This window comes from Branchiostoma belcheri, unplaced genomic scaffold (genome assembly GCF_001625305.1).
Source record: "Branchiostoma belcheri isolate BF01 breed outbred unplaced genomic scaffold, Haploidv18h27 scaffold4, whole genome shotgun sequence".
In the NCBI taxonomy this organism is placed as follows: domain Eukaryota; kingdom Metazoa; phylum Chordata; class Leptocardii; order Amphioxiformes; family Branchiostomatidae; genus Branchiostoma; species Branchiostoma belcheri.
In genome coordinates this window covers 1,927,650-1,944,129 of record NW_017804020.1, presented here as the reverse complement: position 1 = coordinate 1,944,129, position 16,480 = coordinate 1,927,650, and the positions used below count along the sequence as shown (strand labels likewise).

At 41.0% G+C, this 16,480-nt stretch overlaps 2 protein-coding genes across 6 annotated transcripts in view; one reads left to right on the top strand and one right to left on the bottom strand.

Moving 5' to 3' along the window:
- The window catches only part of LOC109477036 (protein phosphatase 1H-like), a 40,863-nt gene extending 35,215 nt beyond the window's left edge, over nt 1–5,648 (bottom strand). Inside the window, exon 1 of one of the 2 annotated variants that reach the window (XM_019778059.1) lies at nt 5,208–5,648. In XM_019778059.1, the coding sequence (XP_019633618.1) occupies nt 5,208–5,440 (233 nt within the window). In that variant the 5' untranslated portion in view covers nt 5,441–5,648. The remainder of the gene's footprint in view (nt 1–5,207) is intronic. The other variant, XM_019778060.1, reaches the window with a different exon arrangement.
- Nucleotides 5,649–5,988: 340 nt separating this feature from the next.
- Nucleotides 5,989–16,480, top strand: part of LOC109477022 (cadherin-like and PC-esterase domain-containing protein 1) — a 100,236-nt gene continuing 89,744 nt past the window's right edge. For 3 of the 4 annotated variants that reach the window (XM_019778040.1, XM_019778039.1, XM_019778037.1), the window contains exon 1: nt 5,989–6,289. The gene's annotated coding sequence lies outside the window, so the exon portion shown is untranslated. Of the gene's footprint in view, nt 6,290–14,811; nt 14,853–16,480 lie in introns of those variants that run through there. The other variant, XM_019778038.1, reaches the window with a different exon arrangement.

Genomic DNA, 16,480 nt, shown 5'->3' with positions numbered 1-16,480 from the left:
GACTGTCCTTGTTTACATGCAAAGCGCGCCAATACAAAATCCTGCCGGCCGCCCGACCAACCGCATGCGACGCTATGTTTTCGGCGGCTCGGCGGAAAAATAATCCATCCCCAGAAGAAATTTTACGCATGAAAATAACAACTACAACTTGTTTTCGTCGTTATATGAGTTTCTGAGGCCGTAAAATGTTAAAACGGTTGAAATTTGTCGGAAAAAACAGCTCGAAAGACAGAATGAAAATGGCCGACGCTGCTTCCAACAATGTGGTCAAAGGTGAAGATAGCATCCAAGCGTCCAAGATACATGTACTAGTATTACACGCATGAAAAAAATTTTTTCGGCAACGACAGAAATAAAAATTCACTCGTATTTTTAAAAGGTTAATTTGTAAACATTACTGTGAAATTTTCCGAATTTATTGGTTTCTAGTGTCAGAATATAATGTTGTTTCTATGAATGTGCGGTTGGATGCTGTGGGGGCTTTTACAATTGGGAGAATCAGATATTAAGAGCATGCTTTCTTTCTTTCTTACTTTCTTTATTGAGTGTCTCTAAATTTTTTTAGTATGAGTTTATAGACATAATCACATTTTTATTTGTTCAGCTGTGTCAATATGTGATTTTGTTGGGAAATATGATTGGGTTAAAAAGTTTGGTATATATTAATTATGTCCGTAACACCTTAGGAATACTTGCTCCAAGTTCCAGGTAATAAGTACATGTACAATTTGTATCATGTATTTTTCACTTGTTGAACTTGTGGAAGCACCGTTGGCCCCCGGTTAGGGGTCATCCGGGGAACCTATGCCCAATTTTTTTTTAAATCAAGCTAATACCATTTTTTATTAGATTTTGAAGATTTGTCCGGGGGGTATGTTTATTCCGGGGGGTATGTTTATTTGGCAGATGAGAGTAACATTATCCTTGCGCAAACGAAGAACATGGCGCACGTAACACCACCCGCATAAGTGTGCCGCCATGTAGAGGCGTGGCATTCCCACGGCGGCAGCCCTGTGATGAAGTGATGTAAAGGTGGCATTCTTTATTAAAACATTGTTGTTTGAGAGCTTTTGTGTTCTTTACATTACTTTATTTTATAACATAAAACTTAAGTAGTTAACTAGAAGAAAACGTAATAGATATAAGTAGCAGATTTGAAGAAAATGATAACTTGGAAGTGTTGCCACTTGGATACTGATGGCGCCACCTGGCTTTTGACTCAGGTGGCAACATGCGCCACCTGGCTGAAAAAAGTATTTCGAGCCCTGAACCCCTATATAGTGTACCTAAACACATAACCTTCTGACTAAGGTAATAATTTCATCAGGTTGGTAGGACACAGTATGTATGTATATATGGATTTTTACAACCCAGTGATGAACTGAGATGAGGGGGGATACAAACTTAGCCATGTTTGGGATTGTGTCTAATATTGACACTTATTGCCATTTCTTAGCACAATGTTTTCATCATTATTTACCATAGATTTTAAGGCTATCATAGGATGCCTTAGTAGGCCTGTTTTTTTCTTTGCAGAAAAAAATCAGAGAATCAACAAAATAAACTAGCATAGCCTAAGGGCATGAAAGGATACTTACATTTGTATCTACATTGGTCATAGCAAAATACACGCAGAGAATTTACTACCACAACAGCGGAGACTTACTTGTGAAAACCTTAGAAATCAGATAATACTCTTTTAGTATTCCATTACAATTTTTATTCCTCATAATACTTAAAAGATGCCTTTAGGCAATCTGGATGAAACGCAAGAAAGAGCAGAGTTTTCAGATGGCTGACCATGAGGATATGCTTTGCTGCCAAAGCCTTTTTTGATCAATAGTTCAGAATATAATCATGGGAAATCATACATCTGTAACAATATCAGTCAACTGAGGTAAAAGTACTCTGCTGGCTTTGGAGATATAGCATCAAGCAACCTGAGATCCCATATTTAACACGTAATTATGTAACATTGTCTAATTATGTAACACGGTCTAATTGAGATGAATTTCTACTCTACAACAGTTTTAGGGGAGATCAAATTTTAAACTCCTTAATTGAAGGAGTACAAATTTGAATTGGGCCATTCTTTGTTCTCTATTGAACTAGAATTGGGCATTGACTAGTCAGTAAGTCTACGTCTTTGACGCAATTCACGCACGTGGAAAAAAACCTGACGTACAAAACTGTGCACAAGAGTATACAAAAATGGCGTACATTGAATTTTCCATGCGTCTAAATTAACCTGTTTTGGAGTACATGTACCTTCAGAACGAGGGCTGGGATACGATCTGAACGTAACCTTTTTGCGTACATCAAAGCAGGCCGATTTACACAGACAGAAGAAAGTTTATTGCAAATACATGCCCAAGGGCTAATTGCAAATACAAACAACAACATGTAAGAAAAGGAAGGTACAATCATATGAGAGTCTACGTGATACTACCTTCTGCAACATACGTGGTAGTTGGTACTAATTTTGTTGGGTTTGTCTTCTTCGCTTTACAGATCATTGTCCTAAATCCAAAGCCACACAAGGTTCCCCCAGGCAACTTTAGAATTGACTAGTGGTTTGCCAAACACGTGAGGACATAACTAGTAATCAGATCCTAATTGTTATGCTTGAGGGTAACACATTCTTCTTTCCACACTGGTGGTTGTTGGTGTGAACGTCTTATATAACAGCAAACATTCAACTATACGTACACTGCTTATTCTACTGCTTTACTGAGATTAATGCTGTAGCTGATTCCATGCAAAAGTGGCTCACTGGTGCGTGAAAAGGCTGTCTGCTTCTGTAATTAAAAAGCAACATGATTTGGATCTGATTTACACAACCTGATATAAAAGCTGCATAGGCACGCAAGCATACAAAAACTGTGTACATCAAATTTTCCTGGGCGTAACTCGGCCTGCTTTTAACGTACGTCACAAATGTATGTTCAGATCGTACATTACCTCTAGGCATACCATCTGAACATACATTCTTGACATAGAATAGGACTTCAGCAGAAAGTCTTGTTTTTAAGGTCATATTCGAATATTAAGGTTGGCATCCTGTCTATAGTTTCCAAATTTTGCATCGGAAAAGATACTGTCTGCAACGGGCAAAAATTCTGAGGCAACTTGACCAAACGAAACCGTGAGAATATCCAAGTTTCACGCAGGCGCAGTACGTTCTGCCAACCTGCTGCTCAATAGCCTGACCTTTGAGCAAACCATATATGCAATTATGTACTTTCCCATTCCTTGCTGGCCTGTTATTGTGTTTCCATTATCTCTTAATGACTTGTGGGCCTTGTGGCAGCTTTACAAGGTTACCTTATATGTGGAAATGCTTCCAGTAAAATTCTTCTTGTTGAAACTGGAGAGCTATACAGTATTAGATATGTATCTTTTTGGAATGGTTTTTAACCTGTCAAGACTGATTCAAGAATATCTTGGCAGGTACCACTTAATGATGACGTAAATGGAAATGCTCCAGTGGCTGGATTGAAAGGGTACCTGACGAGAAGTGGGTCAGAGATGAAACAGAACATTCATCATTACGTCGGCTAATCACCTAAAATCCTCCCAAAAATCAAACACGGAGAATACGTACTACCTGATTAAAAGGATTGCTTCCTCTTTGTTTTTATGATCTTTAATAAACCACTTGTCAAGCAGCTTATTTCTTCTGCTGTAGCTGATATGCGGTGAAGATGATGATGAATTGATGATATAATTTTAATGTACGCCCTGCTTGTACAGGTAATATGTCATAAACAGTGACTGAAAATTATACATAGCACTGATATTGCAGATCTTTGCAAAACAACTTATGCCACAACAAGTAATTTTTATGGACATCATCAGTGCATGCATAAATTTTCACCTGATTAAAAAAAGAAAATTAATGTTGTTGCCCTTGGACAGTGGTCAACATGCCAAAGATATGTCATAAACGTTTGGTTAAGAGACCATCAGAGATCCAAGACTTGAAAATGTAGAAATCTTGTTTTTTGCCTGCCTTGTTGTTTTACCCTCTTGCAATAAATCTGGTATTTAAAGAGGATGTCAACCATATAATTTACTTGTTGTGGCCTAATCCAGACTGAGAACTGGGACTACAGTGTAGTTAGATGTCCTGCGGACATTCATGCCCCATTACTTCTTATAAGAAGGTGACACAGATCTTTATCATCCAAATTATCTAAATACATAATTACTTACCACCGAAGGTGCAAACATTAACCTGATTCTTGCAAAATGTGCCATGTTGTAATCTTACAACTTAGTGTTAAACATTTAGTTGGTCCAAAAACTGAACACATGTATTTACACCACTGGGGCATGAAAATTTGATATGAAAGCTTTTTTGGACTGAAACTGACAGCAGCCAGTCTAGTTACAACAAATAAAGAATCTGGCACAAACAGTTGAAAAATCTCCCTACTGCTCAAGGCCAGTGCAAGCCTTTGTACAGTATAAATTTGGGGTACTGGCAAAACACAGGCGACTGATCGATATCGGTGCTTTATTCAGTGCTGCCGTGGATACTCTTGGGTTAAACGAGCTGTCAGTTGCCTGTCGGTGTGACGGACTACAAGGATCACTCTCCTTTTGGTGAACACCTTCATAGACGTACTTCAAACCTCTCTTGCTGCTGTGGTCTACCGGTCAAGATCTAGACTACCATTAGTGTTCAAGACAACTATACAATTTCAGGACAACAAAAATATTCTGGATGAGGAAATCTGTGTGGTATTGACATTTACTGCTATTATTGTCAATGTTTCATAGTTGAAGCATTTGAAATAGCCTCAAAACAAGCTACGTGAGAAGTCCTATTTTTTGGTACCACCGATAAATAGCTACAAATACAAAACAAACAACTGTTTTCCGTCAGCAACATCGCATTTTTGCCTCACAGTCACAGAAAGGAGCTTTCAACAGTCACAGATATCAGTATGAACCCGATGTATGATGTGGGGTACGGTTGGTTCAACCAAGGTGGTTATCCCCTATAACGTCCTTCGTTCAACTCACTACATTCAGATAAATGATGTGACTGATGAAAATTGACTTTGAAAAATCCAGTTTTCCTGACCCATTGGTAGCCGTGGCGGTCCTTTGACACGGAGACCTAAAAATTTCATAATCTCGTCTGTAGCAAAATTATATTAATGTGTTGACATCGCGACTAGGTAATCTATCCAACTTACTCTGCATATCCCGCACTCCACGGGAGTCTGTTGGGTTCCCTGGGCACCATGATCGGACGCGAAACGTGGTCGGCCGACACTTGGATTTCGTCTTGCGAGAGCTGGAGGAACTCCGGCCGGCAGTACGGATACTTCAGCTCCAGATCGTCGGGCTGCGGGCGCTCCGGGGGCTGAGGCAGCGCCGCCAGGCCGCCCATCACCGAGTTCACGACATTCCGCACGCGGCTGATCATTCTGACTCGACTCGACACGTTGAGAAATGCAGACAATTAACGTGAATGAGCAGAGCAAAAAAAAGCAGAGAGAAATTCCATTACCCGGAAGCCGCCATATTTGCTCTTCTGCTTGACCTGGTTTGACCCCCACTCGTATCCATCCCAACTCCTTGTAAATACTTGAACTTCACGCTATCTATATCAATATTAGGCACGCATTAGGCACTAAATTATATAAAAATAATCAAATTTTGTAAAAGGTATAATCATATTGAGTATAACACCCAAATCAAGCACCCGTACATGAATGTTCTGGGAACAAGATGTAAATACAAAACCACGTGACTCTAATTTACTACCCACACCACAACCAAATGCATAAATGGTAGTGTGTAGAAATTATTGTTATCAAACCATAAACATGACTTAACAGTTCAAAGATGATAGATGCTGCAATATCATTAACGTTTTGTAAATATACTGTGTCTTGTAGCTGGATGTAGCTTTGTTTTTGTATTGAATTCTGGCTTTATTTATTACTACACTTAGATGCGGTGTCACTTCGTCTGTCACTTCCGGGTAGCGGTGTCGGAAAAACAAACATGAAGCAGAAACTCAGGACAGTTGAGAAGCGGGAAGCCACACGGTACAAACACCACACTCCCGCGGCCTTCCAGCACGTGGATCGCGTCGAGATCTTCGCGCGGCATCCTAAGAACAACCTATAAACTAACTTGCAAGACATCAGCTTACACAGAAGACCTTCTTTATACCAAAATCGAGCGAGGATTTTCAGAACAACACAATTTTCGTCTGCTAGGAGGCCATTTTTCACCAGGATTCAAAGTGATCTCCGGGTTGACCGAGGTAGGCAGTGATGTTTTGATGGCCATGTTTTGACCGCAGGACGGTATTTTACGGGTTTGTTGACGTTGGGAGTGGGCGGACAGTGTGGTAGATCAAACTTCAAAGCCTGATTCTAATCTATACACTTTTTAACCAAGGTCAAGTTTTTTTATCCCTTTGTTTCACAAATGAGCTTTTCGCAAAGAGTGATGCTTTAAATTTGTTTTCCATCTAATCTGTTACAGCTACAACTAATACGACCTTTTATATATATTTCTGATATGCGGGGTCTTCTTCTGAATAGATGAAGTTCTTGTTATATAACGTTACCTTAACTAACGGAGATAAGAAACTCACGGGAGGTTATATATGGAGTCTATGTGTGTCATCTCTGAAAATATCTTGGAGAGCATTCCCACATAGGAACGGGTCTGCCTATTTACCGGAATACACCGGAAAACACAGTTAAACACCGGAAAACACCGGAAAACACATATAAGAGGCTAAAATCTACCGGAATACACCCTGATATGATGAGATAACATACCGAATTGCTGTATTTTGACATGAAGTAACGTGTATATCGCCGCGGGAACAAGAAATCGTTATGAATTGGCGATCGGCGATCGCGGAGGCGAGCCGACCAGTCGCCATGTTTGTTTACATTGCCGACTACGAAATGTTTGTTTAACGCGATCGCCGTACAGAAGTGAAATTTACCGAAATGAAGAGGTCTTTGATGCAGGTACCGCAAGTTGCTACATTCTGGCATGAAATAAGTCGTATATGACTTTGTTATATGACGTTGGGAACAAGAAATCACTATGAATCGGCGGAGTCGACCCGGCCAGACGCCATGTTTGTTTACTTAGCAGCCGGCTATAACGCTAGTGAACCTTTGTCCGTCACTTTTTCTCAGTGACAATCATGTGACGCCAATTTCTAAAAATGATGAACCGTTTTTCTTGTCCTATTATATTATGGATCTTTCGTCCTCGTGGTCATGGGTGTTTGGTCCTCGTTACGTTGGATCTTTCGTCCTCGTTTAGATGCTTGTTTAAGCAGCAGAGACAACAATGTTACTACATAGCCACACGTGTTGCGGCCTCGATTAGTCGCAGACGCTGCCGGATCCACGCTGCGCTGCCGATGTGGGCAAGCCGCCGGCTCCTTCGATACCTTCCCGCCCTAGCCAACTCTCAGCTCAGAAAACTGTTGTTTTTTTTACCCCAGTTCATCATTTTAAATTAAGCAGAACATCTGGACAATTTTTCTAGTGATATTCGACAGGAATTATTCATGTTAGAACAAGGACCTACTGTCTACTCGCTTCCTAAAGTTTGGCTTGCGACGCACACGCAACGCCGGGCGTGTTTGTTGTCGAATTTCCAGCAGCAAATATCATCAATTCTTTCACAATCAAGAAGACTACTTCAGCAATCAGCTATATAATGAAAGCTATATAGTAAAAGACTTCATATGTCGTGTCAACAGGCGATTGGAGTAAAAAAACGATTGGTTTGTGCGGAAACATCAGTCCCTTTATGGCTGGTCTGAATGCTCTAGCTCCGCACTGTATACAAACAAACGCTGGAGAACAATCTTCTTTATATTCGGCAATTTTCGAGATTCTTCGGAAACCAATCACAGAGGCTCGGTTATAGTCGGTGCAGATCGTGTTTGTAACGAAGATGGACGAAACTGATTGGAGCCGCCCGACTAGACTAGTCGGCGCCAGCGGCGCCCGGCGGCAACTTCTTCAAAGGGAAACGCCTGTCAATCAAGTACATGTACGTGAAGCCACGCTGTGGGAAAAGTACGCGCCCCCCAAAATGTATCAATAGATTCAGTTTTATTTCTCAAACAAACAGTCACAATATCAAACTTAGCTACTTTTACTATAGAGTCCAAACTGTAGTGGTTTCATCGGCGAAGTACTCTGGTCGCAATTTCGTGCATTTGATTGAAGAAAATTGTTGATGCCGTGGCGTGCCGATGTAACACGTTACGTGTTCGACCGAGTTTGTTTACTGGCCGGGCGCAGGTCATTGACCTTCGGCTTGCGTTGTTCCGGCGGCTGAGTGGACTCGAAGAGCAAAATGTCTGGCAGTTTTAGCGTCCGATTTTTGTTTGTATATCATTGAAAATAACGCTAATTTCCACCACTACATAACGAAATTCTTGTGAATAAATGTATAACTCAAAAAGTCTTTTGGGGAAATAAATATTCTTATCCGGATTTTTGGTGTATTTGGTGTTCTTTATTCATGATCGAATGGTGCCGAAGTCAGCGTACCCTGACGCTCATGAGCGATTCGCGATCGCCTAAAATATCGCTGAAGAGAACATGTTCAGATCCTGGCGATTATATTTTAGATCGACTACGATAAAACTTCAGGGCTGTCCTCGGCAAAATCAGATGAAATTTCAGTGTCAAGCTTTGCAGGAAATTATCAAATGCCGCCGCTCGCTGACGCACGCACTCGCTCTGTGCGGGTCATTGACCTTCGATTTGCGTTGCTTCCGGAAAATGTCTGGCAGTTTTATCGTCGGACTTTTGCGCTTTTATCCAACAGACCGACCTCGTAGCAATCATTCACTGGCATCCTATGCAACTATCTTTCTTCCAACTAGTTCGGAGTTGTGTGTATGGGAACCGCATCAATCTGAATAATCCATTCTCTTCTGTGATGGCGCTAAACAAACATCGTAGTCCGCAATGTAAACAAACATGGCGACTTGTCGGGTCGCCTCCACCGATCGCTAAATTATAATGATTTCTATTTTCTTGTTGCCGGGTTCCTGCGGCGATTTACACGCTATTTAATGGCAAAACACAGCAATTTGGGATGTTATCTCGTCTAAGCAGGGTGTATTCCGGTAGATTTTAGCCTCCTATATGTGTTTTCCGGTGTTTAACTGTGTTTTCCGGTGTATTCCGGTAAATAGGCAGACCGCATAGGAACTGCTGTCATATATTTGACATTTTTGGACATATCCATAAATAGGTCATCTAAAGTGACTACTTTTTCTGTTCCCATGTGTCGATTCAATGACCTTGCACAAGTTGTCATATCTGTAGCAAAGTACAGTATTGCACTAGGTGCCATATGGCCTGGGTACCAGACTGTTGCCGGGGTACATCTACAGTAGATGATAGTAGATCCTCGGCTCCAGGGCCAACATGTCCCCAAGGAAATTTTACCACAGACCCCCTATATGGCCTGTGAACAGTCTGGAACCCAGGCTATTTGTGCCGGGGTTTTGTGTAGCTTTTTCTTCACTTCTCAAGTACCCTAAACCATTGAAGGAGGTTGAACCTCCCTGCCTAACCTATTTAAAGCAAACGTCTGACCATCCAAATGACCAAACAAACGAGTGATTATGTAGATTGCTGACTGACGTGATGGGGATGTTGTTTACAAGTTTGCCAAGGGATACAGGTTATTATCCACTGTGATGCACTTAGTGACTTACTAGATTCAAGGGCTTTTGGTTCATCATAAAACACAAAAGGATAAAACACACTGTAGAAGTAAGCTTATACTAGATAAACTGGATTTGCATCGGATCAAGGAGCTTGGAGGAGTTTGAGGCTCATCTATATCTTAGAGGTAGGTATATACAATAGGCATTGGTCCTGTTCATCGTATCTTTGTTGTGGCAAGGTGGCTAATTCCTGTGGTCTTCCTGTGGTCTGGTCTTGTCTCTTCCATGAAAGCCTGAAGTTCCTGTATGGTGACATCTACTTCCCACTATCCTGCCATCCCCAGGCTTCCAGCCATTTGGCTTTCACTGAAAGTTAAACTGTAATTAGGACCAGCTTGACATGTGGTTTTTCTTGTGGTTTGGAGACAGGAGCCAGAGGAATATCACAGAAAAAGTTCTGGTATGCTGTCTTATAACCTCAAGGGATCCTCTTACGATTCTTGGGACTGGAAGTAGTTTTCTCTTTCTTTTTTCTTTTCGCTGACAATGTCGCATGGGAGTCTTGATTGATGGTACATGTAGGTGAACCAAGTAGATGTGTAGATGTTATACCTGATTTAGATGCCTGCTTTGACGTAAGTAAAGAACAAAACATACGCCAGCCCTCAAGCTGGAATAAATTTATGATCTGAATGTACGTTCTTGACATACATTGTATGTCAGACTCAAAGCAGGCCGATTTACATGCAGGAAAAATTGACATATGATATACAATTTTTGTTCCGCTACAAATAGTTTTTGCCTTGTCTGTGTAATGCAAACTCTGAACCAGGGTGATATAATAGGTCCATCTAGTTTTCACTTCTGACCAGAATATACATAAAGGCAAGAAATATCAGACTGACCAGCTAATGATAGCAAATACAAAATATTATTTCAGCCATCTATAGTGTTTAATACATCTCTTCTAGTACTATTGACTATTGTATTCTACATTGTACATCAGGGATTGTATTCTACATCAGGGATGTTAAATTTAACCTTCTTGTCTACATGTATCACAATTGAAGATAATGCACTGACATTTGTAAGCAAGCAAAAGTCTGACTGGACCAGTATCTAGTCAGTCTGATGATGGACAGTAGGGTGACTGTCTGAGTCAGGTGGGACAGACAGGCCAGCACACCCTGTCAGCAGCTGACTTGATGGTGCCACTTACAAAATGTACATTACACGCTTGGCAGAAAGGAAAGAGAGGACTTTTACCTTCATCACAACAGAAATTACTTACAGGAAAAATAAAGACCATAATTTACCAGAAGATCAGTGTTATTGTATAAAGACAAGTTCGCGAATCAGTCAGCGGGAAGGATGAACAAAGAGGTTCCTGTAGTTCATGTGTTACTGTGACAAATCACAGCTGCCCTTTACTCCTCTGACCACTGACCCTGGGTGCTGGGTCCATTTGGAAGGGCAAATTTCTGACTTACCCTCAGTTTGGATTTCTGACCAGCATATAAATCAAGGCAAGAAATATCATACTAGTTTGATAGGTTGCTCCACCAAAGATAGCAAATATGATATTGTGTCGCTGGGGTACACCGTTTCTCGTCCAGTACTACCTGTATTACAGTTAAATGCATTTTAAAAAACATTTCTGTGTTATTTGATAACATATTAGACCCGATTAATATGCAGGCAAAAATTGTACGCTAGCTGTTGAGCTACATTTTGAGCTGACATATTTGTTACACGAAAAATGAGCATATGTTTTTTTGACGTATGTCAAAAATGAGATAGAATGTCCTTGGTCAAAGCAGGCCAATTTACAGGCAGGAAAAATTTGATGTATGCCATTTTAATGCACTCTTGTGTTTATACGCACATATTTGTACTGTCAGGTTTTTGCCCATCTGTAAATCAGGACCTGGTCTAATACTATAGGACATAAGTCCTTGCAGCTTCTCACAGCATGCAGGGGTGGTTGTTACTACTTGGTATTAGCCTCTACCAGGCTTTGGGAAGCAGCTAGAAAGAGTAGAAATTGGCCAAAGAAAGAGATAATTATCTAACATGCCAGGGGAGTTGGTTTGCTAGAGAGTACAGTTTGCCAAAACAGTTTGCCAAAACTGTACTCTCTAGCAGACCAGCTCCCCTGGCATATTATCTAAAGCCTTCCCAAAGCCTGTTAGAGGCTAACTTGGTATCCCACAGCCTAGGTCAGGATAAGGTCATGACATGTCCATGTGCACAAACCGTGCCAAATCTGCGCTAATGAAAAACAAAGGTGTAATGTACCAGAACTGGACATCTGCAGGATACATCCACAGCACATCTCTCCAAACAGGCAAGGTGTTTGTGGACTGTCATTTACTGATTTAGTGCAAGGATAACACATAGGAAAGTTCTGTTGGATCAGATATTGACTTACTCTCCAAGCAGAGGTTTGGGTTTTGGGTTATTTTTGGCGTGTTTTTAGGCTTTTTTATCGGGGTTTCTCTTTTGCACTGGAATTTTTTTCTCACCAAACCCGTTGGGGGTTTCTCTTTTGCACTGGAATTTTTTCAAAACCCCGATAAAAAAGCTTTAAAACCCGCCAAAAATAACCCCAAAACCCAAACCTCTGCTTGGAGAGTAATATAGACTTGTGTTGTGGCAGACTCAATTTTAAAGTCATCCAATACAGAAATATTCTGGACGAGGAAATCTTCCATTTCTTACTACATTTTTGTCATCATTTAATACTTGAAGCATTTGAAATAGCCCCAAAACAAGCTACGTGAGGAGTCCCTTTATTTTTTGGGTACCGCCCATAAATACGGTACATAAGTACACTGGCCTACGATATGAAATAAGCAAATGTTTTCCATCAGCAACATCGAATGTTTGCCTCGTAGATATCAGTGTGCGAAAGGATAGGTTATACCTGTACATTAAATGAATGACCTGGTGAGAAAGTTGACTGTTGCCTTTTACAATAGCAGTGCAATTAATTAACACAGAGTCTGTTTCCAATATGAAGTCCACAGGCATCGGAAGTTTTCCCACCGTGAACAAGTGACGTTGGGGGCTTTCATTCAGCCGTAATTACTTTTAAAAGGAGGAAGAAACATTTCCAGCTTCCTCCCACGCACACCTTTCAATTTCTAACAACTTCTAGGAGGGCCTGCATGGGGGTCACGACAACGCTCAGTTTCAGATTGAGAGCGGGCTACAAATTGTGCACGTATTACACTGATATTCAGCAAACCTCCCCATCATGTTTTATGAGAAATTCCAGGTAGCTACAACGCATTACGTACAAGCAAAGCGGCGAATTACGCTATACACAAAATGTGCCAATTAGCTCTTCTAGAGAGGTCCATCTACGCTGTAAGCAGAATTAAAACGGTCGATTACGCTCTACGGAAAAGGGCATGCAGGCCCTTTTCTACTGATTGGACAGAGGTTCAACGGAACTCTAAGTCTAACCATTGTATGTTGAAGACTTTTCAACAGTTGCAACTGTTGCAAGGCACAGCAGGCACTGGCATAACATAACAGCAGGATATATTAGCTTCCTGCTGCAACATCCTTCCTTTTGACCTAATTTCTAAATCCAGGTTCGAAGTAAATAGTATTGTACTCAGCCAATAACTAAAGGCTCTTTCAAAACCTCACTTGATTAAACACAGCTGCTCATTACAGTAGCTGTGGACCTGGAGATTTGGAAGAAGCAAAAAAGGAAAGAGACAGATTTTTGGGCCACACAAATTTCATTTGATGGCTCTTGTAAGCGGCAGGGTAAAAAAAAAAGAACAGGCATCCTATGATAGCCCCAAATGCTATTGTAAGAGCCATGGCGTCAACAGATATACCAGGCTGGATTATAATTCAAATAATGAATTTTTTTCTTTGATGCGAAATTGAGGAAGATGAGAATTTCTTTGAACCTTGAATTTCTTTAAAATGTTGGAGTTAATGGAGTCAGAATCTAATTTTTTTGCCAAATCGGGGAAAAAAGCATGCTAATATATATGATACGAGAACCAGCTGACTAAATTGCTGTAGCCTTTGTTATCTTCAACGCTCAGGAGAATCTTGGTATATTTGTTGTGAACAGGTGCCATATGTTGATCTAATGACCTTGTGTTCCTTCCTTTCTTACTTCCTAACCTTCTAACCATCACTAATTTGGTGCCAAAAGGTGACAAAGAGGAGACACTTTCTAACAGTTAACTAGCACTATATCAAAGCAAAGGCAGACACAGTTTCAGATCTCCTAGTAAAGACTAGATTTACACATGAACAAAAACCTGACTGTACTAAAACTGGGTACATACGTGAGTATGTGAAACTAACAGTAAAGGGCAAGTGGTACAGGTCAGCCTCCCTTTCTTAAATGTTTAGAAACTCTTTCAACTGTATTGTCCTTGTTGACATTATATAGCAGTCCAGATTATGAACACCTGTGAGAGTACTAGAGCGCTGCACAGGGAGGGTGCCACAGGGGTCAGTACTGGCACCATCTCTCCTGTCAGGACAAGAATAAACATATTCATCATTGTTAACATGACAGGGGGATGGCAGCATGACAAAACCTTCTCTGCTTCAGGGAGCAGCAGATGGTAGATACAGTATGAGGCCACACTAATTCAATCAATTGGTTCTCGGATTTACCCTCTACCTGGTTGCCATCCTCCATAGTTTTACTGCCAACTCCCTTGTCGCTGGCTACCCACTGAATGAGCAACAAGGGAGTTGGCGGTAAACTACAAAGGATGGCAACCAAGCTACTCATCCTCTTCATTTTTTTCTGATTTGCAAAAAGAAAAAAAAGTCAGGTTCTGTGTCAACTCCAAAATGCTCATGTTTTGCATTCAGCAGTTGAAGAAAGTCCTTGCCTTCCTAGTTTTTTTTTATCTATCTATGCAATGGTTTGAATTCAAAATTCATTGTTTGGATTACAAACAAGCCTGGTATGTTGACTTCATTGCTCCTGTCCATTGGATGCCTAAGCCTGAAAAGAATCCAAGAACCAACAAATTAAATTGGTGTGGCCAGACCAGCAAATGATTGATGTCATCTTTTCCACATGGTGCCAGTACAGTGAGACATCTTCTCCCTGACATACATTCTCAGTCTGTACCAAAGAGAAGATAGACATCGTTTCTGCGTAATTATATAAGTAATCCTTATTTTCTATGCTTAGGAACCCTGGGAACTAGTTCTCTGTTGGGCTGTCTGTTTTAGAGGTGGTGAATTTTTGTTTTGCTCTTATGGCTCTGGTCTGGTGGAAGACACTGAACCCAGAGGCTTCTTGTGCAAAGCAGCGAGAGACAAGTTCAGGTTTCTTAGCAACCTGCTCTGCTAATGTCAACATATGTGACAATGTCAGCTTGCAAGCTTTGGTTTGTTATGAAGAGACCATACCTGACATGTATAGTGTGGCATCTGCAGTGACATGTGTAGGTAAACTTGTAGGGATTTCTGATGGTCTAGTGGAAGAACCATGTGTGATTTTGCCAAATGCATTTTGCCAGATCTTGATGACATCTCTTGGCAAGCCTTCTCTGAGTTTTATTTTTGGCTTGTGTAAACTTTGCCTTCCCTTAAAATCATTGGAAAGAAGACAGGCATATGAGAAAATAAGTAGATGGATTGATTCCTTTGCCTTGGAAGGTATCCATGACAGAATATCATAACACTATTTTAACAGATATGTTTGCGCTGGGATTGTGAATCTGAATGAGTCCTTATGGGGTGACTAGTTAGTTTTACTATACATAGACAACAGCTAATGACTTTTCTTGTATTTCTTGAGCATGCTCCCTTTCCTTATTAGTTGACTTCTCCAGAATTAGGCCAGTGCCCACAAATATGCCAGTCACGGCCACTCAGAAGGGATAGAGTTTCAGTGTCCTGTTTTTCTTAGCAGGAAAACAAAGTACAGTAATGAGAGGTAAGCACTGCTCAAAACCACAGGGGTGACAGACAAGACAGTGATACAAACTACCTTCAATGGTGATGCTATGTACTGAGAAAAGAATGATGTTTTTGTAAGAAATTTTCAATACCTCAAGAAAGCATAGAGTACGTAGTCCAACGGTTAGCGACCCTGCCTTTGGACTAACAGGTTGGGAGTTCAAATCCTGGCTGTTGTCGCTCACCTGACATGCACGCTACTGTAATTGTAAAGGGTCGCAGTCCTTAGGACGGGATGTTAAACTTCGGTCCAATGTTCATTGTGCTTTTAGAAAAGAGCTAGGGGAATTTTCCTGTTACAATGAACCTGTAAATACTGTACAAAACATCTTCCTTCTCTGTCATGATCAGTGGGAGATTAGCTCTTCAGTGAGCCCAAACTGCGTCAAGATCATTTTTCTTTCCTTTCCTTTCCAACGTGGACAGGGCCATGGCCACTTTGATAGAGTGCATATAACTTTTTTTATAAGACTTCTAAAGGATTTACAGAAAACTAGGCCAAGTGTTTGACCCTCCACCACATACTGTAAGTCTCTTTAGATTCGCGGGGCCTAAAGTTCGCGGTTTCGGGAAAATGGACAATCCGCGGTATTTTTAGATTCGCGATTTCCCCTTGGCTATTGAAAGAAGAACTTGTAAAGTGCATATTTAAAAATACGAAAAGTTCGTGTCCCGGCATTTTTTTCTAAAATGCGGCGCAAAAATGTGTTTCGTGCTCCGCGCGAGGCTGCCTGCAGCTCTGTCGGTATGCAAATCTTGCATCACATGTCCGCGCTACGCGTCTCTGATTGGTTGTTGCGTCAGTGCCGGCGGTAAAGC